Here is a 26,816-nt window from a genome sequence, read left to right on the forward strand (position 1 = left end):
CAGTGCCCAATGGTGGAGCAAAGGGAGAGGAGGATTTAGAAGAGGCCGGAGTCAAGAACAGGGAGATCGGGGGAATTGGGTTGTAGGGCTAAAGGGGGTTAGAGATAGGGAGGGCCGAAGCTATGGGGGGCTTTGAGCACCAGGGTGGTGGTGGGAGAATAAGACTTTGTGCAGGATAGGGTATGGGCAGAAGAGTTTCTGGATGAGCTGATGTTTATTTTTGGGTAGGAGGCCAGCCTGGAGAGCGCTAGAGTAATCGAGTCTTGAGGTGACAAAGGAATGTTTCAGCGACGGCTGGGCTGAGGTGGAGCAGAAGCAGGCGATGTTGTGGAAATAGATGGTCTTTGACGGAGAGGATATGGGGTCAGAAGCTCAACTCGGGTTGAATGCGATGCCGAGGTTGCGAGCTGTGAGGTTCCGCTTCAGGCACTGGTCAGGGAGGGGGATGTAATCAATGGCAAGGTTACTGAGTTTGTGGTGGGGCTGAAGATGGTGGCTTAATTTTTCCTTATGTTTAGCTGGAGGAAGTTAAGGCTCCAAGACTGGATGTTGAACAAGCAGTCTGACAGCACAAAGGCAGTGGAGAGGTAGAGCTATAATCAACCTTAATGTCCCCGGGAAAGGGAGCAGAAAAATCAAGCAGGTTCCTGCTATTGATTACAATCTGTGATGGGGGTGGTTGCACATACACGTGTTGAGGACAGGATCAGGCTCTGATGAGATACTACCACAATCCCCCATGATCAGGAACCCTATCTAAGCTTGCACGTGATGATTGGCCACTTAGGTGTGGAGCTGGGTGGGGGGGACAGCAGGCACTTGTACAACAAGAAGATTTAACACAGGGAGGGAACAATCGGGCAAAATAAAATTATCCTTTGAGCAAAATAGTCAAATGACTGATGAAAAATAGTTTCACTTGACATACCAGTATCTTCATGAAATCTGAAAAATATTTAGCCAATAGAATGAGTCATTACCGATGTTTATATACTGCTGGGTTCAACCGATTACCTTTTGCTTTCAACTGCATTGGTTCTGTTTTGTTGCTCTGCTCCATTCTCACGCTCGGTGTGGGATTGACTTCCTTGCGTATGTTTTTTCATCCTGTGGATTCCTGTTTTTGTTGCTCCTGACAATAAACGGAAAGTGGAAAATCCCGCCCAGCCACTTGTCAGAGCTTTACAAATAAAGCAATTTGCCAGTTTCTAACTTTCACACATGTTTTAAACAGCGGCAAACTTTTCTGAGGGTGGGATTCCTCCACCCACTCCTCCCCAGGCGCACACAGTCGCACTTCCAGGGACCCCAGCACTTATCATGGTTCTGAGGATCCTTTTGGAAATATCGACACAGTCCTGGGATCAATCCCCTGTTCTGAAAGAGGAAAACTTCTATAATTTGCAAAAAACATTGTTTCTGTTGCTTTAAACCAATGAGACTAGTAAGTGAACAAATACAGAATCTGATCCCGAAGTGATAGAAATCTGATGACCTTGGGGGCGTTCCCCTTTCCACTGATTTTTTTTTTTTCCCCTTGCTGCTTCCTCTCCTCAAGTTGTTGACCTTGCTGGTGTACCTTGCATCTTCTTTCTCGAGTGACCGACTCACCCGTGAGCCTAGGCAGTGGATGTCAGTGTGATATTGAACAGCCCTGTCATCAAGGCTGAAGCTGATCTGATATCTGAATATTAAGCAGATGTCGTTGGGTAGCATCCCTAACTTAAGTCAATTGTAATGTCAGTGCAGACTTGAGATCTTCTTGCTTTGTATGACTCCATTACATTCATCCTTAACTACCTACACTATCAAGGGAGCAGTGGGATAGTGAGCCTTAAAAACGTGTCTTTTTCCAACAGAGAAAAAAAAGATGAATGACCCCAATGGCTCATTTTGTAAATGCACTGCTTGGCATGGTACTGAGCCAAACACGGGAAGGTCCTGGGTTCAAGTCCTGGTTTGTGCTGAGTTAGCTGATTTGGTTAGGGAGTTTCTCCTGATTGCTGTCCTGCTTCAAATTGTGTGTGTGTTGGTGTTTAGTGAGACCAGGATCAGGCTCCGTTGTGATTTTGTAGCCCACAAAATGTTGACTGTACAGGAAGAATAGCTGCCTGCGTGAGGTACTGGAGAGCTGTGGGCACTTGTAGAGCCGCATCCCATCTCAGCCCACATCACTAGCCTCAGTAGAGGAGGTGACGGTGAATATTGTAAAAATGGAAATTTACAGTGCATTCACACTATCAGCTTAGCGTTCAGGCAAAGTGGTTTTGGTTTTGAACTGAGGTTAAACTTCCGGAGTGTGAGTTGGGTGTCAAAGCCTAAACCGACTCGTTTGAGACTGCACCTTCCAGGGAATCTCGCTCTGCTTTGATATGGGGTTAGATTGGGCCCTGTTTTCAGATTTAGGCTGCATTTATACCATAATCATAGAACTATACAGCACAGAAGGAAGCCATTCGGCCCTACGTGCCTGTGAAAGAGCTATCCTATCCAATTAGTCCCACTCCCCCCTGCTCTTTCCCCATAGCCCTGCAAATTTTTCCTTTTTTAAGGATATGTCCAATTCTCTTTTGAAAGTTACTATTGAATCTGCTTCCACCACCTTTTCGGGCAGTGCATTCCAGATCATAACAACTCACTGCATTTAAAAAAAAAAGCCTCCATATCTTCCCTCTGCCGTGTGAAACCATTTTACACTGACGCTGTTATAGCTTGAATGCACCCATAAACAAATGTTGAGTTTGGCTGGTGCAACCTGATAGAGCACCTGTAGGATTAGCTGGACTGATGGACAAGATAATGAGCCTATTGTGTTTGATGATTCCTCCCTCCCTTGCCCGATTTAAGCTGAGTTTCCATTAAATCGTGGTGTGAGTAAATTGCACTCCAATGGTATCATGAGTGAATACATTTCTCTTTTATGAGCAGCAAGAGAACAATTTTCAGTGTTCAGATGATAACAAATATCTTTTCTCCCTGTTGGTGTTTCTCCAGCTATATGATGAACTTACATTTGTAGTATTTTATGACCCTATTTATATTTAAAGGCCTGTAATCTGTAAGAAAGTCAGGAGGTAATTAAGGTACCACTGAGCAGGACACAGATCTGGGTAGTTCTATTTTTAAAGGTTCTCTGACGCACAAAGGCTTTTATTTTGAGAGTCTGGATTGTCGTTAGATTTTCTCCCCTATCTTCCAGCCAGATAACCAGAGGAGACAAATTTAAGAAATTTGGCAAAAAGAACCAGAGGTGAGATGAGGAAAAAAAAATTACCCATCGTGTTATTATGAGCTGGGATGCACTGTCATAGAGTTATAGAGTTATACAGCACGGATAGAGGCCCTTCGGCCCATCGTGTCCGCGCCGGCCATCAGCCCTGTCTACTCTAATCCCATATTCCAGCATTTGGTCCGTAGCCTTGTATGCTATGGCATTTCAAGTGCTCATCCAAATGCTTCTTGAATGTTGTGAGGGTTCCTGCCTCCACAACCCTTTCACAAGTTACTATTTGAATCTGCTTCCACTGCTTGAAAGCTTGGTGGAAGCAGATTCAAATAGTAACTTTCAAAAAGGAATTGGATAAATACTTGAAGGGGATAAAATTGCAGGGCTATGGGGAAAGAGCAGGAGGAGTGGGACTAATTGAATAGCTCTTTCAAAGAGCTGGCCCAGGCACGATGGGCCGAATGGTCTCCTCCTGTGCTGTACCTACCATGGTGAAGATTCTACAATTCAGCCGTTTAAAAACGACTGCTCAGAATCTGTAAATCATTGTGAGGTTTTGTGTGTCCTGATCAGCATTAATTTCAGATCCCATGATTCTATATCCTGATCAATCTAGTTTTCAATACGGAGCCAAAGGACACTGAACCGGAACCCTGACTGATCAAATTTACCCCCGCCCGGATCATGGGGGCGCTGACGCTAGTTGTCAGCACTTGGCTGAAGTTAGCTAACTCAACACCCATCAGGGCTTGAACCTGTTGTGTCTTGCTTGGGGCAGCATTTACCCAATGTGTCCACAGAGGACATAGAATCAGGATACTTTGATAGTACTGTATGTACAAGCGAAACGGAGTCTTATCATGCAAGACTGCGCAGGTCAACTTCAGTAGAGTCTGCACACTCTGTGTTAATCTGTTCCAAATCTCTCTAACCTCTTCCAGCCCTACAACCCTCCGAGATCTCTGTGCTCTTCCAATTCTGGCCTCTTGCGCATCCCCGATTTCCTTCGACCTACCATTGGCGGCCGTGCCTTCGGCTTCCAAGGCCCTAAGCTCTGGAATTCCCTCCCTAAAAGTCTCCCCCTCTCTACCTCTCCCTCCTCCTTTTTAAGTCGCTCCTTAAAACCCACCTCATCTGTCCTAATATCTCTGTGGCTCGGTGTCAAATTTTGCCTGATTACACTCCTGTGAAGTGTCTTGGGACATTTCATTATTTAAAAGGCGCTATATAAATGCAACTTGTTGTTCAGAAATAGTTGTAATTTAGAATGTCGTTAAACAGTGACTCATGTTCAAGGTGTAAGGTTGTCTCCTAGATTTATCCCAAATTCTGCGTTTTAAAATTTTTAAAAAAAGTAGCAGTGAGATCTCTGTTTCCCAGCACAGAACATGCAACCTGGTTGCTTTTGCTGGAATAAGCTTATTTGTTTTTGTTTGGAGGAGTGATGCTTTATAAGAATGTGTATACCTTGTAGTCTTAGCATTGGTGACAAGTGGTGTGCCTCTTTTGCATTGGCAGTGTTGTAGGGTAAGTGAGGGCCTAACTTCACAGCAATGTGACGCTCCCTGCAGAGAGTAGTATCCGACTGCTTTGGTTTGACACCCCATGAAATGCCAATCCAATGCGGTGTCGATCCCAATGTAAAAGTGCCCGGCTGGTCCCTTGAACCCAGTTGCAGTTAATATAAAATGTTTACGCAGTGCCGACACTGCCACCTGTACCATCTGAAATGTAACTACTGAGGAGGCATGCTGTGCCTGTTTGTAAGCACGCACATACATGCACACAGAGGACCCTGTCCAGGGTAGCAGAATTGGAGTTTCAGCCAGGCTGTTTTGAAGAAGTTCAGGCAACATCTGTGGAGAAGACACGAGACCGTTGACGTCTTGGGTATAAAACTTTTCCTCTGAACCCGAAACGTCAGCTGTCTTTATATTTTCTCAAAGCCTTGCTTCGACGCAAACTGCAGCGGCCGATCTTGAGACAGGTAGCCAGAGTCTAAGTGCACCGTGAAATCCGCAACGTGTTAAGTGCCTTCCTAATTCGGGCGGAGGGATTATAGAAGCTGGTGCTGTCAGATTTATTAATCAAACTTACTATTTTGCAGGTGGAAAGCGCCCAAATGTTCCATGTTGTGTTGCGTCGCACTCAATGTGCTATTCCTGGCGCTTACCGAAGGTAAGAATTTATAATATGTGGTCTCCAGAATGGGGAGTGGGTGGTGCAGGGGTTGGATACTGGTCGTTAACCTGTGATGCTTGTGTCCTAATCCTGCCCAGACCGATGGGACATTTGTCTCCTGTGCTGGCTGTAAGGTTCCAATGTGAAATAAGTTTGGATACACTCTCCAATTCTCAGTGATATGAAAGTGCCTTAATTTTAGCACTAAATTGGTAATCTCATAATCATAGAATCTTACAGCACAGAAGGAGACCATTCGGCCCATCGTGCCTATGATGGATAAGACCCCAGTCTGTTGTGGGCAATAGAAAATGTCACACTGGTGCAATAGGGGGGATGCTGTTCTGATGCGAAGGTACATTGCTATCTCCCGCTATATCTTTGGTGGAAGAATGGTGGAAACCCTTAGAGCAATGGGGTAAATGGCCACTTACCCAGTTTCTCCAGGGTTCCCGCTGAAGTCACGGCGGGAGGTTGGGCAAACGGCTGCGGAAATTCTACACCGTTATTGGGGCCACGTGCGTGTAACCTGTGCAGCACCTGATCCGGGAGTGCTTAAACGGAGTACTGTAGAGGGAGCTTTGCCCCTCATCTCACCCATGCCGAGTGCTTGATGCCTACACTGGTTGCTTGAAATGGGGGCAAGTGTTCCACTCCCCACCAGTAAACATCCCTCCGTTTGAGAGCAATAAAAATTCTTTTGCAAATTGTACTTAGTGGCCATTTAGTTTCTTGTTTTCTCTTCTGCAGCTGGCTGGTTCATCCTGCTTGTGGTATTTATCTCCACACCTGCTGTACTTGGGTACTTGCAGGATTGTTGCCAAGAGCAGCTCACTGAGCAGGCTGTCATGAGACGGAAAAGCCACAGTGTCCGAAGAGAGGATCTTCAGAAGGTCAAAATCACCAGACAGGAGGCTCTGGTAGAGATCAAAACTTTGTAAGTTTATCTCTGTTTGGTAGTCCTGTATTGTGATGACGGTATTAAGAACTTGCATTTATATAGTGCCTTTCATGACTTCAGGACGTCCCAAAGTGCTTTGCAGCCAATCAAGTACTTTTGAAGTGTAGTCACTGTTGTAATGTAGGAGACGCGGCAGCCAATTTGCACACAGCAAGGTCCCACAAATAGCAACGAGATAATGACCAGATTTTCTGTTTTCAGCGATGTTGATTGAGGGATAAATATTGATCAAGACACCAGGGAGAACTCCCCTGCTCTTCCTCGAAATAGTCCCATGAGATCTTTTATGTTCATCTGAGAGACAGACAGGGCTTCGGTTTAACGTCTCATCCGAAAGACGGCACCTCCGACAATGCAGCATTCCCTCGCTGCTGCAGTGGAGTGCTAGGCTGGATTATGGGCTCAAGTCTCTGGAGTGGGACCTTCTGACTCAGAGGCGGGAGTGCTACCGCTGAGCCAAGGCAGACAATGATCTCTTTTCTCCTGCTTTACAGCAGAGATCTCTAAACTGTGGACCATGGGCCATGCACGGCCTGGCAATGTGCAATTTGTGCTTGTATTTGTTGTTCGTCGATTTTGTCTTGTTTGGAAAGGGTTATTCTTGGGGCCGTTGCCTCATTGGTGGATAAACCCTACATCTGAACACCCAAGGTCTGTTGGTATCAACAGCTTGAAGTATGTGCAAATTAATGAGAACAGCGAATGTAAGCTTCTTAAGGGGCTCGAGAGGCTCCATGATACTCAAGCACCTACGAAGACCAAAAAGCTTGGACACTTCTGCTTTTAGAGGGTTTCGGTGATACAGGAGAAGTCGTTTCTAAATATACACCCTTTTTATGCACTGTCTACTCCTGAAAATTCAAAATTTTTTTCCACCAAAATGTTTAAATTATCCAATAATTTGAATCAAGCAACGTAAGTAACACGGGTAAGTAGGAATTTAGTACTAAAAACAATTCAGTTATCAGACAGTTTAAATTAAGGGGGCTAGGCTGTATTGGCACATGATTCTTGTACTGTGGAACACCACCAGTGATTCCTTCTGGACAGTACGGATTTGGGGTAGGAAAGAGGTGAAAACTGATCGGTGGAGTCCTGATTTCGGCTGGATGAGGAAGTGAGCTGGATGTACTTAATGACCTTTTTGTTCTGAACTCCTCCCAGCCATTTCCCCTCAACATTATATCATTGCTTTCAAATCCTCAAAAACCTATTTGGGGGTGGGTGGGGGGTGGGAAAAGGACACTCCTGTTGACTGGTTGTAACTTTTGTTTTCAACCCACTTGAACGAAAGGACAGAAGTGCTCGCTTTGTGTGCCCGTTTCATCCTTCTCCTGCCCATCTTCTTATCCACTCGATTAAGTTTCTTTGTCTTTCTCTGTTGCAACAGTATGAAAGCTGCAGATTATGTATAGTCAGCACTACAACAGAAGCAAGTTCTCTGACCTCTTGCAATTGCCTTCATGACAATATTTTATTATATTTGAAGTGCTTTGAGATATCGCCTCCAGACTTGACTATTCCAATGCTCTCTTGGTCAGCCTTCCATCTTCCACCCTCTATAAACTTCAGCTCATCCAGAGCTCTGCTGTTTGTATTGTATCCCACATCAAGTCCCACACACCCACCACCCCTGTCTTCACTGACCTATGCTGGTTTCCGGTCCTCCAATGCCTCAAATCTAAAATTATCTTATCCTCGTGTTCAAATTGCTTCATGGTTTTCCCCCCACCCACCCTCCCATTTCTATAACCTCCTACAGCCACTCTCCAACTCTCAGTTCCTCTGACTCTGACCTTTTGTACACCCGCCGCTCCCTTCATCCCACCATTCGTGGCCCTGCCTTAAGCCTCCTAGGTCCCCATTTCTGGAATTTCTTCTCTGAACCTCCTCTCTCCAAGGCCGGCATTTATTGCCCACCCCTAGTTGTCCCTTGAGAAGGTGGTGATGAGCCTCTTTCTTGAACCACTGCAGTCCATGTGGTGAAGGTACTCCCACAGGGCTGTTACGGAGGGAGTTCCAGGATTTTGACCCAGTGACAATGAAGGAACGGCCGATATATGTCCAAGTCAGGCTGACTTGGAGAGGAACTTAGAGGTGATTTCCAAGTCGGGATGGTGTGTGACTTGGAGGGGAACGTGCAGGTGGTGGTGTTCCCATGTGCCTGCTGCCCTTGTCCTTCTAGGTGGTGGAGGTCACTGGTTCGGGAGGTGCTGCTGAAGAAGCCTTGGCGAGTTGCTGCAGTACATCCTGTAGATAGTACATGGTGCGCCGGTGATGGTTGGAATGGGTGTTTAAGTTGGTGGATAGGGTGCCAATCAAGTGGATTGCTTTGTCCCAGATGGTGTCGAGCTTCTTGAGTGTTGTTGCAGCTGCCCCAATCCAGGCAAGTGGAGAGTATTCCGTCACACTCCTGATTTGTGCCTTGTAGATGGTGCAGAGGCTTTGGGGAGTCAGGAGGTGAGCCACTTGCCACGCAATATCCAACCTCTGACCTGCTCTAGTAGCCACGGAATTTATGTGGCTGGTCCACGTGATGGCGGAGCCCAGCACTAGTGCAAAGGCAAGGTTTAAGCATTCGCAAACATCTTCAGCCAGACGTGCTGAGTGGATGATCCTTCTCTGCCTCCTCCCGTGGTCCCCACTGTCGCAGATACCAGTCTTCAGCCAATTCGATTCACTCCACCCAATATCCAGAAATGGCTGAGGGCACTGGACACAGCAAAGGCTACAGTTCCCAACAACATCTAGTGCTGAAGTCCTGTGCTCCAGAACTAGCTGCATGGGCCATTTCATTAGAATATTGGAGTTGGATTATTGTGTTCCAATCCACTACACCATCCTGCATCCCCTTCCCTGGCCCTGCCTGGCGCAAATGTACCATTTTTCAAAAAACCTGAAAATCTTGAAAGGCATCCTTGTGTCTGTTTGAATTGGAGTCAGTGCTCTTTACAGTATTATTTTTATGTCTCCCTACGCTTTTCCTGTGACATTTTGAATGCGTTCCACCACCTTTCTTGTAACCTTTTCAGGATGTGTGTGTGGATTGCTCATATTTCTAGTTTAATCCGATGTTTGTCTTGTCAAGCTGATGTCCTGCATGAAAAAACGTGCCAAAGAAATTGTATTCTTGTATCTGTTCATGTTTTAATTCAATTTGGTGGGGCGGGGGTGGAGAAAGTGCCAATAATTCTTGGGAGAGTGTTTCTGTCACTTATGTCAAAGGATTATTGTGAATTACAGCTCAGCTTAATCAAAATTTATTGCACTTAAGAGTTTTGTTTTAAGAAGTCCACATGCTGCAGAAAGGAAAATATTGGAAATACACAGCAAGTTTGTCATGCATCTGAAGGAGAAAGATAGGTTTAACTTTTGGGTGTGACCCTTCATGAGATCCTGCTGCTGCTCATAGTCACCTTGACTCAAGTCGCAAACACTCTTAAGTCAGAAAGTTGTGGGTTTGAGCCCCACACCAGGACTTGTGCACATGATCTAGACCGACACACCAATGCGGTACTGAGAGAGTGCTGCATTGTCAGAGCTGCTGTCCTCTGGTTGGCATGTTAAAATAAGGTCCTGTTTAGGATGTCATTAACGATCCCATGGCAGTATTTGGAAAAGCGCAGGGAGTTTTTCCCGGTTTCCTGGCCAATATTCCTCCCTTAACCAGCACCGCCAAAAAATAGACCCAAATGGCCATTCATCTTGTGTGTGTTTGTGGAACATTTCTGACAGAATTCGGTTGCTGTATTTCCCTACGTAACAACATTTACTGCACTTCGGAAAGTAATTCATTATATGAAATGCTTTGAGACATCTTGATGCTGTTATATAAATGCAGGTATTTCTTTCTTCAGCCAGTGGTCTCAACTGGATTGTTAACCTGTCTCTTTTATTAGATGTTGACTAGCCTGCTTGCACATTTCCAACGTTTTCTGCTTTTCGATTCGCAGCATTCGTAGATTTCCTTTTCACCTTGTGTATAGTAGCAGCTGGGCTGAGGTATGAGGCTGAAAGGGTTCATAGGTTCCCATAAATAATGGGAGCAAGCTCGTCATCTGACCATGATGGAGTGGGTGGAATCCCCAACTCTAAATCGGGAAACAAAGAGACTGGGTAAAGGCTTACTTTTCCAGTGCCAGCCTTTTGTGTAGTTTTCAAATTCCAATTCCCCACCCCCCCCCCCCCCCCCTTTTTCTCCTCTCCTATTCTGAATGTGTTCAGTCAGCTACGACATGGCTTCATGAGTGTCAGCACCCCCTGGTACCTCACCAGTGTTGCCATGCTTCACATGTGAGTCTTGTTACTGAGTGTTGGTCAGCTATTGGATTGTGGGCGACAAGGCAACCGAACTTCATCTGACACGCTCGCCTGCATATACACCTGCTTGCTCACACGCATATACACGCACCCAGCAGGAATTACTGGATGGCGATCAGGAGTGGGAACCCTAGCTGATTCATTTTTTTGTTTTCCTTTTTCTAGTCCAGGAACGTTGGGACTGATTATAACCCCCCCCCACCACTGCCCCAACTCGGATCAATTAACTCAACACAAACCAGCCATCAAACCAGGCGATAGCATTTATTGACACCCTTTATTTCTTGAACTGGACATGACTATGTTTGATAAAATAAAGCCTTGTAGGTTTAAAAGAAAATTGATAGTGAAAATTGGTCAGGAGGGACCTTGGGGGAGAGGGGTCAGGTGGAGAACTTGGAGTGCTGTAGTTCATTGCTGCAGCATGTGGAGGGGATGTGGGTTTGCATCCATGACTCTCCTTCCAGTACAGTAATTCGTGATGTGATGGGGCAGTGATATTGTTTATAACTCATCCCTCACACCCTTCCAGTATCTAATATTGGGGAGTCGTCCCCATTTGTCCTTCGATATCTAAGAAGACAGCTGGAATATTATCTCATTTTCTGCAGTGAGTTCTTTGATGACTGACTGACTGAGACCTGTTTTTGCTGGGAACAAGCGACCGCAGATGGAACAGTGGATCCTGGGATACACCAGGATGGGGATCTTGATTTTCCAAGTGAGACTTCCTCAGCTGGCGTTTACATTCAGCATCAGCAATGTGACTTGCCTCTTAGGAGGAGGTGCCTTCATGGATGGATTTTTCACCGTGCTTTCTAATCCCGAGCAAGTTGTTCCCACTTATGGACATCTATTTTGCACCGTTTCAGAGTCGCCGTTAAGCAGTCTTTATATCTCTTTGGCTGACCACCATAAAAACAGCTTCCCGGTTGTCGACGCGCCATAAAAGACGATCTTCGGGATTCGATCGTCAGATATTCACACCACATGTCCCGACCATCGCAGCCGTGCCTGCGTGATGAGAGAATTCGTGCTCGGCACCTCAGCTTATGTAAGAACGTCAGGGATCTTGTCTCTCCATCTGATCTTCGTTAATCGTCTCGGGCAGCTTCGGTGAAGGTGATTTGGTTTCTCAGTGGGAGTGCAGCAGCACAGGAAGAATGCATCTTGTCTGGGGCAGGGTGACCTTTTTTGATATCTCGCAGCTTTCAATTAACACGTGCCTCTGTGACCGGGCTGCTTGACGGGAGCCGCTTAACCAATTAGGGAGTTCCCGGCCTCAAAATAAATCGATTTAAAACCATCGACTAAGCGCAAGTGTTGAGACGGGAAGATTACAGGACAGTCCTGTGCTCGGTCCTTGTATCTGTGCTCCAACTTTGGCCACAATTCCATAACTCAAGTTGGTCTGTTCGTGCTGGACGGAATCTTGTTTTTAAGGATTTGCTTATTAGATTTGCGTGCACATCACAGCCAAATCCATACACAAATCTAATTTAAAAAAAGATCAAGAGCTTGTCCATTTCTTTCTGACATGTTTCCATAGCATTTGCATTTTCTGTGCAGACTGTTTCATGAGGGGGACCTCTCGGTGGATCCAGTCATTCCTGCGAGTTTGCTAGATATTCTTTAAAAAAAAAACAGCAGTCATTTATGAGATATACACATGTATACACAGGAATTCAGGAGGAACCTCTTTACCCAGAGAGTGGTTAGAACATGGAACTTGTTACCATAAGAAGTAGTTGAGGTGAATAGCATAATGCATTTAAGGGGACGCTAGATAAGAACATGAGGGAGAAAGGAATAGAAGGGTATGCTGATAGTTAGATGAAGTAGGGAGGGAAGAGGCTCGTGTGGAGCATAAACACTGGCATAGACCGAATGTAAACAATTTTACAACACCAAGTTATAGTCCAGCAATTTTATTTTAAATTCACAAGCTTTCGGAGGCTTCCTCCTTCCTCAGGTAAACATTTACCTGAGGAAGGAGGAAGCCTCCGAAAGCTTGTGAATTTAAAATAAAATTGCTGGACTATAACTTGGTGTTGTAAAATTGTTTACAATTGTCAACCCCAGTCCATCACCGGCATCTCCACATCATAGACCGAATGGCCTGTTTCTGTGCCATATATTCAATGTAATGTGATATACAAAGTGCATCACCTTGCCATCAAGGTGAGCCGCTTTCCTTTACTACAAGGTTTATTGACTCACCTGCGGAGAAGCTGCTATTTAAGTTGTACTTAGCTCACTAATTCATCATTTATATCAGGTGCCCTCTTTCTCCTGATTTTTAACACTAATAACTATCTCGTGTCCATGCTTACTTAGTGTCAAATATTTGGAACATGCCTCCCGAGCCCCTCCCCTCCCGTGATGCCCTCATGAGAGGTGACAATTGGATTAAAGTGCTTGCCTATTGCCACTTTGACGCTAATGCTCGTGTTTTTGTGTTTTTTTTTCCCTCCACAGCTTAATTCATCTGGATGAGATGCTGAATAAGACCTGCAGTAGTTGCGAGGCTGCATATCGAGTCCTGCACTGGGAAGATCACTCGCTGTCTGTCCTGTAAGTGAATGGTTAGTTTGGAGCGGGGGTGGGTAGGGAGGGGTGGTAAAGGTAAATTTAACTGCGAGTTTCCCAGCCTCGACCAGGACAGTGGTAAAACTAGAAATGGCCATGACTAAGGAATCTCTCCTTGTAGTGTTTCCGTTTGCTTTCTGGTGGTGTAACAGAGTTTAAAAAAGAACGAACCTGCGTTCCTATAGCACCTTTCACGACCTCAAGACGTCCCAAAGTGCTTTCCAGCCAATTTTGAAGTGTAGTCACTGTTCTAATGTAGGAAACGCGGCAGCCAATTTGCGCACTGCAAGATCCCACAAACAGCAATGAGGTAACAACCAGGTAATCTGTCCTAGCGATGGTTGAGGGATAAATAATGGTCCAGGATACCAGGGAGAACTCCCCCCTGCTCTCCTCCTTTTTGAATATGTTCATTGGGGTCTTTTACATCTACCTGAGAGGGCAGACGGGGGCTCGGTTTTATCCGAAAGACGGTCCCTCCGACAGTGCAGCACTGCCTCGGTACTAGCACTGGAGTTTCAGCCTAGATTATGGACTCAAGTCTCTGGAGTGGGACTTGAACCCACAACTTTCTGACTCAGGCGAGAGTGCTGCCCACTGAGCCACGACTGACACTTTGGTATTGGTTCTATCCATTAACATGTCCTTGTGCTGAACCATTCTATTCTCCCAACCAAATATGAAAGAGGGGTGAAAATGAACTACAAAACTCTAAAGTAGTTATATATATCTTTTTGTTCTCCCTCAACTGCTATTTTGTCCCTTTTTATCTCTTCAGGTTTTCTTTTCAATTTTTCCCCACCCCACCCCACCGTATGCCTAACCCTGGACGAGAGGCAAGTCGGTGACCTGGGTGTAAATCCCTACCCGTCCGATTTTGTAACTGGGCGTCAGAATTTTTTTAAGCCTATGTCCGGTTGCTCTGAAATTGTCCTCTCTTTTGTGGGGGGGGATGCAGAAAGAGGACTTGTCAGAGAAATATGCTATTGTAATGATCTGTGCTACGTATGGAAGGGCTAGCTGCTGAGGTGTGACATTTCATTGCTCTGAGCGTCCTGACCGCTCCACTGAAAAAGAAAGAACTTGCATTTATATTGCGCCGTTCACGACCTCAGGCCGTCCCTAAGTGCATTCCAGTCAATTAAATACTTTTGAAAGTGTTGTCACTGTTGTAATGTAGGAAACGCGGCAGCCAATTTGCACACAGCAAGCTCCCACAAACAGCAATGTGGTAACGACCAGATAATCTGTTTTCTTATGGTGATGTTGGTTGAGGGATAAATATTGGCCAGGACACCGGGGAGAACTCCCCTGCTCTTCTTTTGAAATAGTGCCGTGGGATCTTTTACGTCTACCTGAGAGGGTTTAACGTCTCATTCAAAAGACAGCACCTCTGACAGTGCAGCACACCCTCAGTACTGCACTGGAGTGTCAGCCTGGAATTTGTGCTCAAGTTTCTGGTGGTGGGACCCGAACTCTCAACCTTTCGATTCTGAACCATGAAAATGTTATTCGTTAAACTTACAAAATCCAGGGAGTTAGATGGTGTGGGGGGTTAACGCGGAGAGTTTTGCTTCTAGGATCTACCACCCCCTTTCCTCCTGTAAGACCTCCTTTTAAAACCCACTCCTTTGACCAAGTTTTAGGTCACCCCTCCTAATCTCACCTTTGGTGAAGCGTCTATTTTCCTTACACTCCGGTGAAGTGTCTTGGGATGTTTTTTCTGCATTCAAGGTGCTCTTGTAGGTGGAAGGTTGCAAGGTGTCAGCTGTGGCTCAGTGGGTAGCACTCTCATCTCTTGTGTCAAGTTTGTGGGCTCAAGTTCCACTTCAGAGACCCGAGCACAAAATCTAGGCTGACACTCCCAGTGCACTACTGAGGGAGCACTGCACTGTCAGAGGTGCCGTCTTTCGGATGAGACGTTAAACAGAGGCCCCGTCTGCCCTCTTAGCAGGACGTAAAAGGCCCCACGGTACAGCTTCGAAGAAGAGCAGGGAAGTTCTCCCCACTGTCCTGGCCGATTTATTTATCCCTCAACCAATATCGCCAAAACATATTTTCTGGTGATTATCACATTGCTTGTATGTGGGATCTTGCTGTGCGCAAATTCGCTGCCGCGTTTCCTACGTTACAACATTTCAAAAATAATTTATTGACTGTAAAGTGCTTTGGGATGTCCTGAGGTCGAGAAAGGAACTATAGAAATGCAAATCATTCTTTATTGCCTGCTGTTGGTTTAAATGTAAAAATACAAAAAGAACTATCCTACAGCGGTTTGGATTCACAAGACCAGTTTGAAATACAGCTCATAGAATCTTTGAGCACAGGAACATGCCATCGTACCTGTGCTGGGCCTCTGAAAGAGCTCTCCACTTAGCCCTTTCCACACACCTTTTTAAAATGTTTCTTCTTCTTCAAATGTCTTTCCACATCCCTTTTGAAAGCTATTAAGGATTGTGTTTCTGCCTCATTTTCTGATAAGGTCCTTCCATGCCCTGGTTAATAAATAACAAATTAAACCATCGGTATTCCTGTTTCTTTGACCTCGTGCAGTAGCTCCTTGCTGCGTGCGCCGCTGTTGGAAAAGCTCACACAGTTATCGGCACTCTGAAGCGTGTATTTTCATTAAGATGTACTGCAGCGATTGAGTAAATGCAAGATGCAGCACCCAGCCATGTGGGCCTGGGAGGCTCCCGGTTCAATAGCAGATTTCTGCCAGGGGTGGGGGCTGGCTTCCGTACCCCGGGCGGGTAGGGAGGGGGGGGGCAAAGAAATCATCTGTGGTTCCTGTTCATCCATCCAGTGCCCGCTGGTAGAAAGTGTGCCTGTGTGGATAAGGTGGGGTTTGGCTACGATGCTTCCCACAGTCGAATGGCCTGCGGGCACTCACTGTCCAGGCTCAGTTGTGAAGAATGGGCCACTTGGATGGGGTACCTGGCGCCCGTTGGACGGTGCCTCGAGAGGAGGCGGGGAGAAAAATAGTTACACGAAAATAAGTTCCTGCAGATGGCTCAGTGGGCATGGTGTAATACCGAAACAATATACGGGCAAAGAGGGTCAATCACTGGTCTGTGCTGGCCTCCGCCAGGGGCAGTGGTGGTGGTGCCATGGCAGAACAGGAATGGGCTCGCCATGAAGGCTTTTTAGGTGAAGAAAGATGACGTGGGAGAGCTGTGTAACCGTACCCCAATGTCAGTCACTGCTTTCAGGAGCAGAGGGGAGGAAATTAACAGCGAATGTCACTGGTCATCACTTCAGCACATGGTGCGAATGTTAACGGAGCTGGCATTGTGTTGTCCTGTTGACCTCTTCTTTTTTTATATATCAGTCTGGAATACTGAAGCACTGATGCTAAGATGTTTACATCGATTTCTGTTGTTTTTTCTAGGTTTTATGGGAGCTTGCTGGGAATGCTTTCTGTCTTTTACCTGCTCCCACTCTGCTGGGTCATGGCTCTCCTGAACAGTGCGTTGTTTCTGGGAAATGCTGATTTTTACAGGGGTAAGTGATTAGGAATGTGGATGTGATGATGTAATGCAAGAAAAGGAGATGATTAAAGGGGAATGAAAGACACTTGTTTTTGTTCCAAGTATCTCTGTCTGTCTTTCGCTCTCTCTCCTCCCTCCTCCTCTGTCTGATGTTTATAGTTATAGAGTAACTAGTTAGTTGTGATTTAGGAGTTATGGGCTCCACAGTTCTCCTGGAGCTTTGGTTGATTGCCTGAGGAAATCGGAGATGAATTTCCAAACGTTTTTTCCTGAAATGCCTACAGGTCTTTTGCGTTTCTCAAGATTCTGTGGGGTTAGGGTGTTTTGTGTGTGGGGGGAGGGTATTATTTCCTGGGGTACAGTTGCACAGGTGCTGATGCTCCACTGCAACCTTACCCAACTGTCAGTTCTTCATTTGTTACACAGTGAATATTGGGCTATGAGTTTGGGAGGTTTGCTGTGTGGGGAATTTCACACCAGTCAAGACTTTAACTTCAATCCCAGTTGCAGGGTTAATAAAGCAATTGGATTGCAATCGGTTTTAACAGCAGTGTGAAACCATGTTTCAGAAGGCAGGAGGATTATTTTGAATAGTTCATGGTTGTAGAGTTTGCTTCTTAATCTGAAGGGTTACTGTGCTAATGATTTGCAGCCAGTGAATCAGTTTTGTGATCAGGATGAGGGATGTTAGCGGAACGTTTTGAACTCTGTGTCAGCATCAAACACACACTGGTCAGGGCAGAGCAGAGAGAGGTTTACTCTGCCTCTAACCCATGTGCCTCAGTTCCAGTGTCCGAAGAGCATTCCCTACTGGTGTAGATCCTTGGTTAGACCACACTTAGAGTACTGTGAACGGTTCTCGTCTCCATATTATAAAAAGAATATAGAGGCACTAGAGACAGTGCAAAAAAAAAAAAAAATTACTAGAATGATACCAGAACTGAGAGGTTGTACCTATCAGGAAAGACTGAATAGGCTGGGGCTCTTTTCTTTAGAAAAGAGAAGACTGAGGGGTGACCTGATAGATGTCTTGAAGATTATGACAGGGTAGACGTGGAGAAGATGTTTCCATTTGAGGGGGAGACCAGAACTAGAAGTCATAAATATAAAATAGTCGCTAATAAATCCAATAGGGAATTCAGGAAAAACTTCTTTACCCAGAGAGTGGTTAGAATGTGGAACTCGTTACGACAAGGAGTAGTTGAGGCGAATAGCATAGATTCATTTAAGGGGAAGCTGGATAAACACATGAGGGAGAAAGGAATAGAAGGTTATCTTGATAGGGTTAGATGAAGTAGGGAGGGAGGAAGGAGGCTCGTGTGGAGCATAAACACTGGCATCGACCTGTTGGGCCGAATGACCTGTTACATTCTATGTAATACCGTACCAATCACTTAACACACCAGCCATAATGCGGGCTTTGAGTGAGATACCCAATTTAGTGCTCGATAAGAGACAAATTTGCACTGTGGAACTGGATTGAGACTGCTCAAAGCTCATTTCGTGTAGGACCCTTACAACCAGCAGATGTACAAGGCTTTTTTGTTTTAAAAAAAACACTTGTGGACATGTTTTCAGCTCGTTCATACACAGCTGCAATTCCATTTTATACCTGATGGTGGTAGCACCGAACTTTCACACATCATTTTTCTCTACAGCGCCACCAGCAGGCACTCAGGCATACTGCAGGCCCGTAGAAGCCACTTAAATCGGATTCAGGGGGAGGTCAGTTTTGTAGGGATGGATACGCCGGGAATTGATTTCTGAGACCTCTGTTTTTCGGTTTTCATCGATTCAGGACGCGCTGCTAAAAATTCTGTAATTCCATGTTCTAAGAACAGAATTCGACTTGTTCAGTCATTGCAAACCGGTGGCCCTGACAGGGAATGAAAGCTTCTTTGTAATATTATAGGCATGGGGCACTGTTTATCTGCATCCATTGTCTGAAGCAGTCTTGTCTGCAGGCCTGCAAGAGAAGAGAGGCACCCGACAGGCATGGTGACAGCTGTAGCTCAGTGGTAGCACTCTCGTCTCTAAGTCAAAAGGTTGTGGATTCAAGTCCCACTCCAGAGACTTGAGTACAAGATCTAGGCTGTCACTCCCAGTGCAGTACTGAAGGAGATGCTGTCTTTCAGATGAGATATTAAACTGAGACCTCGCCTGCACTCTCAAGTGGATGTAAACGATCCCACGGCACTATTTCAAAGAAGAGCAGAGAGTTCTCCCCGGTGTCCTGGCCGACATTTATCCTTCAACCAACATTACTCAAAAACAGATCGCTAAATCACATTGGTATTTGTGGGATCTTGCTGTGCGCAAATTGGCTGCCGTGATTCCTACATTACAACAGTGACTACACTTCAAAAAGTTTCATTGGCTGTAAAGCACTTTGGGTCATGAAAGGTGCTGTAGAAATTCAAATCTTTCATTCTGTCATTACAATGAGCTGAGTCCTCTTGAATTTAATATGGCGGGAGAAATTCCGCAGTTGAAAAATAAATTGAAGTGCAGGCGGGGGACCGTAAGGTGAGCTGGCTTAGTACGTCATAGGTGCCGGTGCCATGGCGCGACACTCTGTGATGATGCAAGCACGCTCAATTGCTGAGCGAATGCAGTGCATTTAGAAGCCCAGAAGAGGAAGTTACCAGTCCAGCAGCACATCAGGAGGCCCACTGAGCAATGGGTCTTCACTCCCACCGCAACATGACCAGACGTACAGCTCTCCCGGCGGGAGAGCTGTACGTCTGCCGTCGGCAGCACTTCCGCAATGGAAAAGCGCCTCTGGTTAACTTAATTTCAATTCCTTTTGAATTCTCTGGCTCTTGTTTCCATGGTAGCTGATAACTCCAGTGCATCCCCACTCAATGAACCGATTGGCACTTCCGTTTTCATGGCCACCGATCTGCCTCATTCAAACCCCTTGTGTGAATTGTGACTTGAGACCCAATGTGGAGGGGATGCAAACCGGGGACAAGGCTGGCTTTTGTGGCACAGCTTACTGACTACAATAGCTGCGGTTAAAACTTTATTGGCAGCAACTCCTGGCGTGAGGTGTATTTTCCATGGAAATGTACTGCAGTATTTGCATTAGCTGGGTTATCGCCACACTGCAGTAAGGTCTGTCCCCACAGCGATCCTTGCAATATTTTCCTTTAATTCTTCCTCTTTTTGGAAAACCAAATCCTCTCTGGCTGTTTAATTTTTTTTTGCCAATTTTGTCCCCCTGTCTCATCCCCTTAATTGCCTCCCCAAGGGCATTGATTCAAGTTGGGACAGTGTTCCCTTTGATACCTCATCCAAGTGGCCATCCTTCATGTTCGAGCCTAGACAGCGAGTGTTGACAGGCTATTCGACTGATGGAGGCAGGATGGTTAGGGAGCCACACAGCAGAGCTGTTCTTGCCTTACATGCCCGCTTCCCTGCAGGAGTCACTCAGTGGAAACTCTGACTGACGGACTTTTTTTGCCTCTCCCTTGTCCAGGAGCGTTGAGTCCAGTTCGTAGCAGCCATACTCCTCCCCCTCACCCCCCACCCCCCCCCCCCCCGGCTGAGATAACTGATCCAGCATAGACCAAAGATTGAACCTGCGGTTTTCCTGGCCTGCACGACTTGAGTTGCAAGCAGTCTTTACCAACTGTTTATTTTACATCTCTCTCTCTCAAAGTTTCAGTTCATTTCTGTTTTTCCTGTTTACTCTTTGTGTGCCTTTCTGTTTGTTTTCCTGTTTTCTGTTTCTCTGATTTTTGGGCCTCCATTCCTATTCAAGTTAATTATTTTTCCTGCCATTGGTTTTTCTAAACTGTCTCTGTCTCCACTCACTTGTGTCCCTCTGATCTACAGACTTCAGACACGTTTATTTTACAGAGACTCTAACTTCTGCTCTTTATTTACACATTGCTGCAAGTGACTGAGAACAGCCAAAATCAATACCTATGTTTTATTCAGCATTACTTAGTTTGAGGACTGAGTTATGAGAATAGGTGAGAAAAGCTAACTTGTTTTCATTCACTAGCTGGAACGAGAGAGATTGTCAGACTAGAACCGAGCTAGGAGAAATTTTGTGCTGCGGATCCATGCCCACAATTGAGGTTGCTCAAACTCATTTCCAGTAGGACCCCACCAGCCAGCTGAGAGGGGAGCCTTTCATCCAATCGATGTGGCTAGGTTTGAGCCCAGATTCCAGAGGTGAAAGGCCAGTGTCTGTCTTTCCATCCTGTGGGCCGAGTAAGGGATCCGACGATGTCATGCTGGTGAAACACAATATTTTAGTTTCTTGGTCAATATAAGTATTGCAAATAGTTCATCGTTTAAGGATGGAGAGTGAGGGGTAATTGTTATAGATGTGTTTAAGACACTGTGTGGAATAGAAAAGGAGCTATCCGGAGCACTGTTTCAAGGTAAACTGACTCTGCAGGACAAGGGGACTGAGGTATAAACTGATAAATGACCAGGGAAACACGTTTAATCTTCAGCTGGAAAAAAAAATCCCTGCAGGAATATAAAATTAAACCCCAGATAAAAACGGAAAATTCTAAAACTACTCCGCCTTTCCGCCAGCATCAGGAAAGAGGCACGAGTGGGCGTCCCGTCTGTGGACCCTCTCCAGACCCCGAATCTGAAACCTTACCCACTCTTCACCAACGCTGCTGTGTTTCCAGAATTTTCTATTTTCGTCCCTATACAAACGTTGGATTTAGCTAGGAACACAGGAGCAGGCCGTTCAGCCCCTCGAGCCTGTTCCGCCATTCAATTAGATCATGGCTGATCTGTACCTTAACTCCATCTACCCGCCTTGGTTCCATATCCCTTAATACCCCTTACCCAACGAAAATCTATCGATCTCCGTTTTTGCAATTTCCAAAAAGTACATTTCAGTACTTAAATGTAGCCAACCCAATGAGAGGTATGTGTAATTTTTTTGGTGCTGGTTTTGCATGTCCCTCGGTTTAGGTAGAATGGTGAGGACGAGAAATTCTTTGCGGTTAAAGTTTACCGTTTTGAGCGAATTTAGGACAGTGGGTTGCAGCCTAATCTAAGGCTGAATTTTAGGTGAGTTTTTTTTTTGTTTCTAAAGCTCCAACTGTGTACTTTACAGTCCAGTGCCTTGGGTGAGTTGCTGCTGCCAATTGGATTGAATTACATGCAATTTTACGCCTGCTTTTTTTTTATATATAAGTCTCCGTTATAATTTGGAGTCTTGTTAACGTTTCCCTACAGGCTCAGGGAAGAGCTTCCTCCTTCTCCTCCTTCCTGTTCACTTCCCCCCGCCCCCCCCCCCCCCCCTCCCTTTCCCACCACCTGCTCCCAAGGAGTTTAGTATGTCCATCATTTGTAGCAAAGTGGCCGGAAGGGCTTAACTCGATTTGCGCTTAATAACCGCATCGAATAGAATCATTTGTACTGTGTTACAGCATGAAATTCATTCCAGCGAAGGGATATGGGTGGATTTAGAGCTGTGCCTTTTTTTGTTGAGCTACTTCCACCCTGCCCCCTGTTTTGCTTTGGATAGCCACAGAATGGCTCCCTGCCTTTAACCCAGTACCAGATTTGTAGACCCTCTTTTCGGTGGGTCAATAATTCTGCAGTCGGGATCAGTGAGCCGGGTTTAGCGGCATTAAGGTAGAGAACCCCAGTGCATGGGGGCTGGTCTGCAGCTATAAAGAAAAAGAAAGAACTTGCATTTATATAGTGCCTTTCAGGACGTCCCAAAGTGCCTTACAGCCAGTGAAGTACTTTTGAAGTGTAGTCACTGTTGTAATGTAGGAAAGGCGGCAGCCAATTTGCACACAGCAAGATCCCACAAACAGCAATGCGATAAATGACCAGATAATCCTGTGTTTTTTTTTTGTGATGTTGGTTGAGGGATAAATATCGGCCAGGACACAGGGGAGAACTCCCCTGCTCTTCTTCGAAGTATTGTCCTGGGATCTTTTACGCCCACCTGAGAGGTCAGACGGGGCTATCCAAATCAGGTAAGCTCCTTTTACGTTTACGCAGCACCTTCTGTCCAAGAGTGTCGTCCTAAAGCACGTGACAAAGACAGCGATGGACAGAGTGTGAGCGATGTTTGTTTGGGGAGGTGATTGAAAGCGCAACTCGAGAGGCAAGTTATGAGGTGGCTGTTGGAAGGTGAGGACATGGATAACATGGCCTTTTCAGCATTGAAAGGAGAGGGAACCTCACGGAGATATACAGGAGAGTATGTAGAATTACAGCACAGAAACAGGCCATTCGGCTCAACCAGTCTATGCCGGTGTTTGTGCTCCACACGAGCCGCCTCCCTCCCTACTTCATCTCACCCTATTAGGATATCCTTCTATTCCTTTCTCATGTATTTATCCAGCTTCCCCTTAAATGCATCTATGCTATTCACCTCAGCTCTCCTTGTAATAGCGATTTCTACATTTCAACCACTCTTTGGGAGAAGTGGTTTCTCCTGAATTCTTTATTGGGTTCATTAGTGACTATCTTATATTTATGACCTCTGGTTTTGGACTCCCCAACAATTGGAAACATCTTCTCTACGTCTACCCTATCAAACCCCTTCATAATTTTGAAGACCTCTATTAGGTCACCCCTCAGCCTTCTCTTTTTTTTGTACAGAAAAGAGCCCCAGCCTTTCCTGATAGTTATAACCTCTCAGTTCTGGTATTATCCTTGTGTATCTTTTTTTTGCACCACTGCCTTGATATTCTTTTTGTAATACGGAGACCAGAACTGCACACAGTGCTCTAAGTGTGGTCTAACCAAGGTTCTATATAACTTTTAACATACGTCTCTGCGTTTCAATTCTATTCCTCTAGAAACGGACCCTAGTGCTTTGCATTTTTTTTTATGGCCTTGTTAACCTGCGTAGCTAGTTTTAATGAACGGGCAAATGTGGAATGCTGCTTCAAATTGATCATAGGACAAGTCTGGCGGTTTCTGCCGTCAGCTGGGTTGCACTAAAGCAAATGCGCCTGCTAACGTTTCTTCCCCCTGCCCCCTTAAGTACAGGAAATCTTAAACCAGAACCGCACTTACGATATGTATAATCATAATAATGCTTTAGAAAAAATAAATAGCTGCAGAACCCTGTCTGGGGTAAGAGTAACAAATAGGTCAGACTCTCCGGGAGGAAGAATGAGTGATAGGAAGCAGGGCCTGCTGGAGCGTTGTATGTTTGTAGTGAGATCCCACATGGTGCATTTCAGAGGGAGAGTCGCTGTAACAGAAACAAATTTTAGAGGCTATGTAATTCTGTAAAATGACATCCTGTTTGGTTTGGGTCCATTTAACTTTCCTTTTTTATTTAAAGAGAAAAAAGCTATTCGCACGTAACTGGTGCAATTTATCAGTTGACAGTTCAGAGGTCCGCCAGCCCTGTATTTAATCATTCGTTTGGCCCGTTCTTCTTCTGGCTGGTGCTGACGTACAGCTCCGCAAGCATCGGCAGGCCTCTCCGACACCCTAATCCAAGCGGCCGCTCTTGGTAAGCGAATGCAGGCGTCGAGTGTCGAACGGACTGTTGGACTGCAGAAGGCAAGGGCACTCGCTAACTTTGAGCTCCCGGTCCGGCTTGCGAACGTGCGTCGGGTGGGTGGCAGCACTCTGGCAGGAGTACCAGTGGGGCTGGACTGGATCCTGCGATGGCCGCAGGTTGCTTATACGATGAGTAGCTGCGGTGGGAGAGTATCAGGGCTGAGCTTGCTCCTGCTCCGCTCGCGCTCTCTCGCTCGCTCTCACGCGTCTCCACGTGGCATTCGGCAATAGCAACCCTGATAGCTTTTGTCTTTTTTTTTTGTTCTCCCCTCCTGAGCGCAGGGACGCCGAAGCAAATTGTAGCATCTCAACTACTGCCCCAGCTGAAGGCAGCTAACTCTGCACAGACCTAGAGATCAAACCTGGGGCTTTTCTGGTCAGTACAGCATGGCTTAGTACCTGCAGCATCTAGGCTACTGGACTGAGGGAGTAAAAGAAAGGAAGGCTTGCATTTATACAGCACCTTTCACGACCTCAGGACGTCCCAAAGCACTTTACAACCAATGAAGTAGTTTTTGAAGAGTAGTCACTGTTGTAAAGTAGGAAACGCGGCAGCCAATTTGCGCACAGCAAGGTCCCGCAAACAGCAGTTAAATAACTGACCATATCATCTGTTTTTAGCGATGTTGGTTGAGGGCTAAATATTGGCCAGGACACTGGGGAGAACTCCCCTGCGCTTATTCGAAATAGTGGCTGTGGAATCTTTTAGGGGGTACCAATGCTTACCCAGTGTCAGCAATTTTACTCTGCTAATCACATCCCAGCTGATGCATGATGTGACTATCCTGCAAAACAGCACGTTGACTCTGGGTCACAAACTCTTTTATCAATGAAAAATCTTTTTTTTAATCGTTTTTTAATGACTTGCCAGTGAAATCACACTATGCTTTTTTCTCCTTCGAAGAAGAAGCTGTGTCTTGGGCAGGACTTTTTCAAGGGAGACTCACTACTGTGATCCTCCTGTTTGTTGACTAAAGCTTTTATGAAATCCTACAAACAAGGAACCTCTTCGCCCCACCGCAGTTAATCCATGGCGGACAAGCTGCAGGAGCTGCACCGATGAAAACGTGTTCTTGACCGCTTGTGGTCTTAAATCTGTTGACTGGGCACATGGTGCACTGACAGATGTAACTTACTCCATCTTGGATCTCATCACTTGCGTGACCTGGGGACCACGTGAGGTAGGCAGGGCTGATGAGACTGTCACTAACATTTCAGAATTCTAGGTAAACTCTGGCAACAAGCAAAGAGTAAACGATGGTTTAATTTCAACAAGTTCTTATTCACACAGAGTGATCAATGTGCGAAATGGACTTCTGAATAGGCCAGTGGAGACACCAGTCTGGGGAATCCCTATTTTTGTGTTTTTACATTAGTGGCATTATGTAAGTGCAAGTTGTTGAATAATTTAAGTAATAGTTGAATGCTGTTACAGGAACAGGGGGAGGCCAGTCAGCCCCACACGAGCCTATTCCGCCATTCAACCAGATCCTGGCTGATCTGTATCTTAACTCCATTTACCTGCTTTGGTTCCGTGATATTTAATACCCTTGCCTAACAAAAATCTATTAGTCTCATGGGGTGGATCCGTAGTTCCTTTCTGGATGGATGAGTTAAGATGGGCCGGATGAATCACATAGAATGTACAGCACAGAAACAGGCCATTCGGCCCAACTGGCCTATGCTGGTGTTTATGCTCCACATGAGCCTCCTCCCTTCCTACTTCGTCTAACCCTATCAGCATATCCTTCTATTCCTTTCTCCCTCGTGTTTATTTAGCTTCCCCTTTAAATGCATCTATGCTATTCACCTCAACTACTCCTTGTGGTAGCAAGTTCCACATTCTCACCGCACTCTGGGTAAGGAAGTGTCTCCTGAATTCCCTATTGAATTTATTAGTGACTATCTTGTATTTATGGCCCCACTTCTAGTCTCCCCTGCAAGTGGAAACATCTTCTCTACGTCTACCCTATCAAACCCTTTCATAATCTTAAAAGACCTCTATCAGGTCACCCCTCAGTCTTCTCTTTTCTAGAGAAAAGAGTCCCAGCCTGCTCAATCTTTCCTGCTAGGTACAACCTGCTTTATCTGTAATGATCTTGTTTAAAAGTCTTCGTGAGGAACCTGCCGACTGTGTCTTCATACTTAACCTCTCTCTTTAAATTAAAAGCTACATTCCCCTGCTGACTCTGCTGGTAATTGTAATGGGGCACTGAGCCACACTGACTGGGTAGATCCCCCCGCCCCTGTTTAGTCCTGGCCTGTGCCGAGTCAACTGATTCTCAGCTGGGATGTTTCAATCGGCCTCCGTGACCCTAAGTTAGGGTCCAGACCGCTATCCGGTGACTCCTGCTGGCGAGTGCTCACTCTGTAGTCTCATGTGAAGAATGACTACTCAGAAAAGGTATCAGAGGGCAGAATGAGTTGATGCCTTCAGGGGAGCGTGTGAGCAATATTGATGGGTTTTAAAAAAAAACTCAAAACAAGGGGCGAGTGGTGGAAAGCATGGTGTTTCTTTCAAGCTAGGTGC

At 45.8% G+C, this 26,816-nt stretch overlaps 1 protein-coding gene across 1 annotated transcript in view; it reads left to right on the top strand.

Annotated features, from left to right (window-relative positions):
• zfyve27 (zinc finger, FYVE domain containing 27) overlaps nucleotides 1–26,816 on the top strand; it is a 130,154-nt gene that overhangs the window by 11,874 nt on the left and 91,464 nt on the right. Inside the window, exons 2-5 of the mRNA XM_068002039.1 lie at nucleotides 5,334–5,404; nucleotides 6,158–6,344; nucleotides 13,167–13,262; nucleotides 16,666–16,778. Coding sequence (XP_067858140.1) covers nucleotides 5,334–5,404; nucleotides 6,158–6,344; nucleotides 13,167–13,262; nucleotides 16,666–16,778 — 467 coding nt within the window. The remainder of the gene's footprint in view (nucleotides 1–5,333; nucleotides 5,405–6,157; nucleotides 6,345–13,166; nucleotides 13,263–16,665; nucleotides 16,779–26,816) is intronic.

The sequence above is a fragment of the Heptranchias perlo genome, chromosome 21 (genome assembly GCF_035084215.1).
Source record: "Heptranchias perlo isolate sHepPer1 chromosome 21, sHepPer1.hap1, whole genome shotgun sequence".
In the NCBI taxonomy this organism is placed as follows: domain Eukaryota; kingdom Metazoa; phylum Chordata; class Chondrichthyes; order Hexanchiformes; family Hexanchidae; genus Heptranchias; species Heptranchias perlo.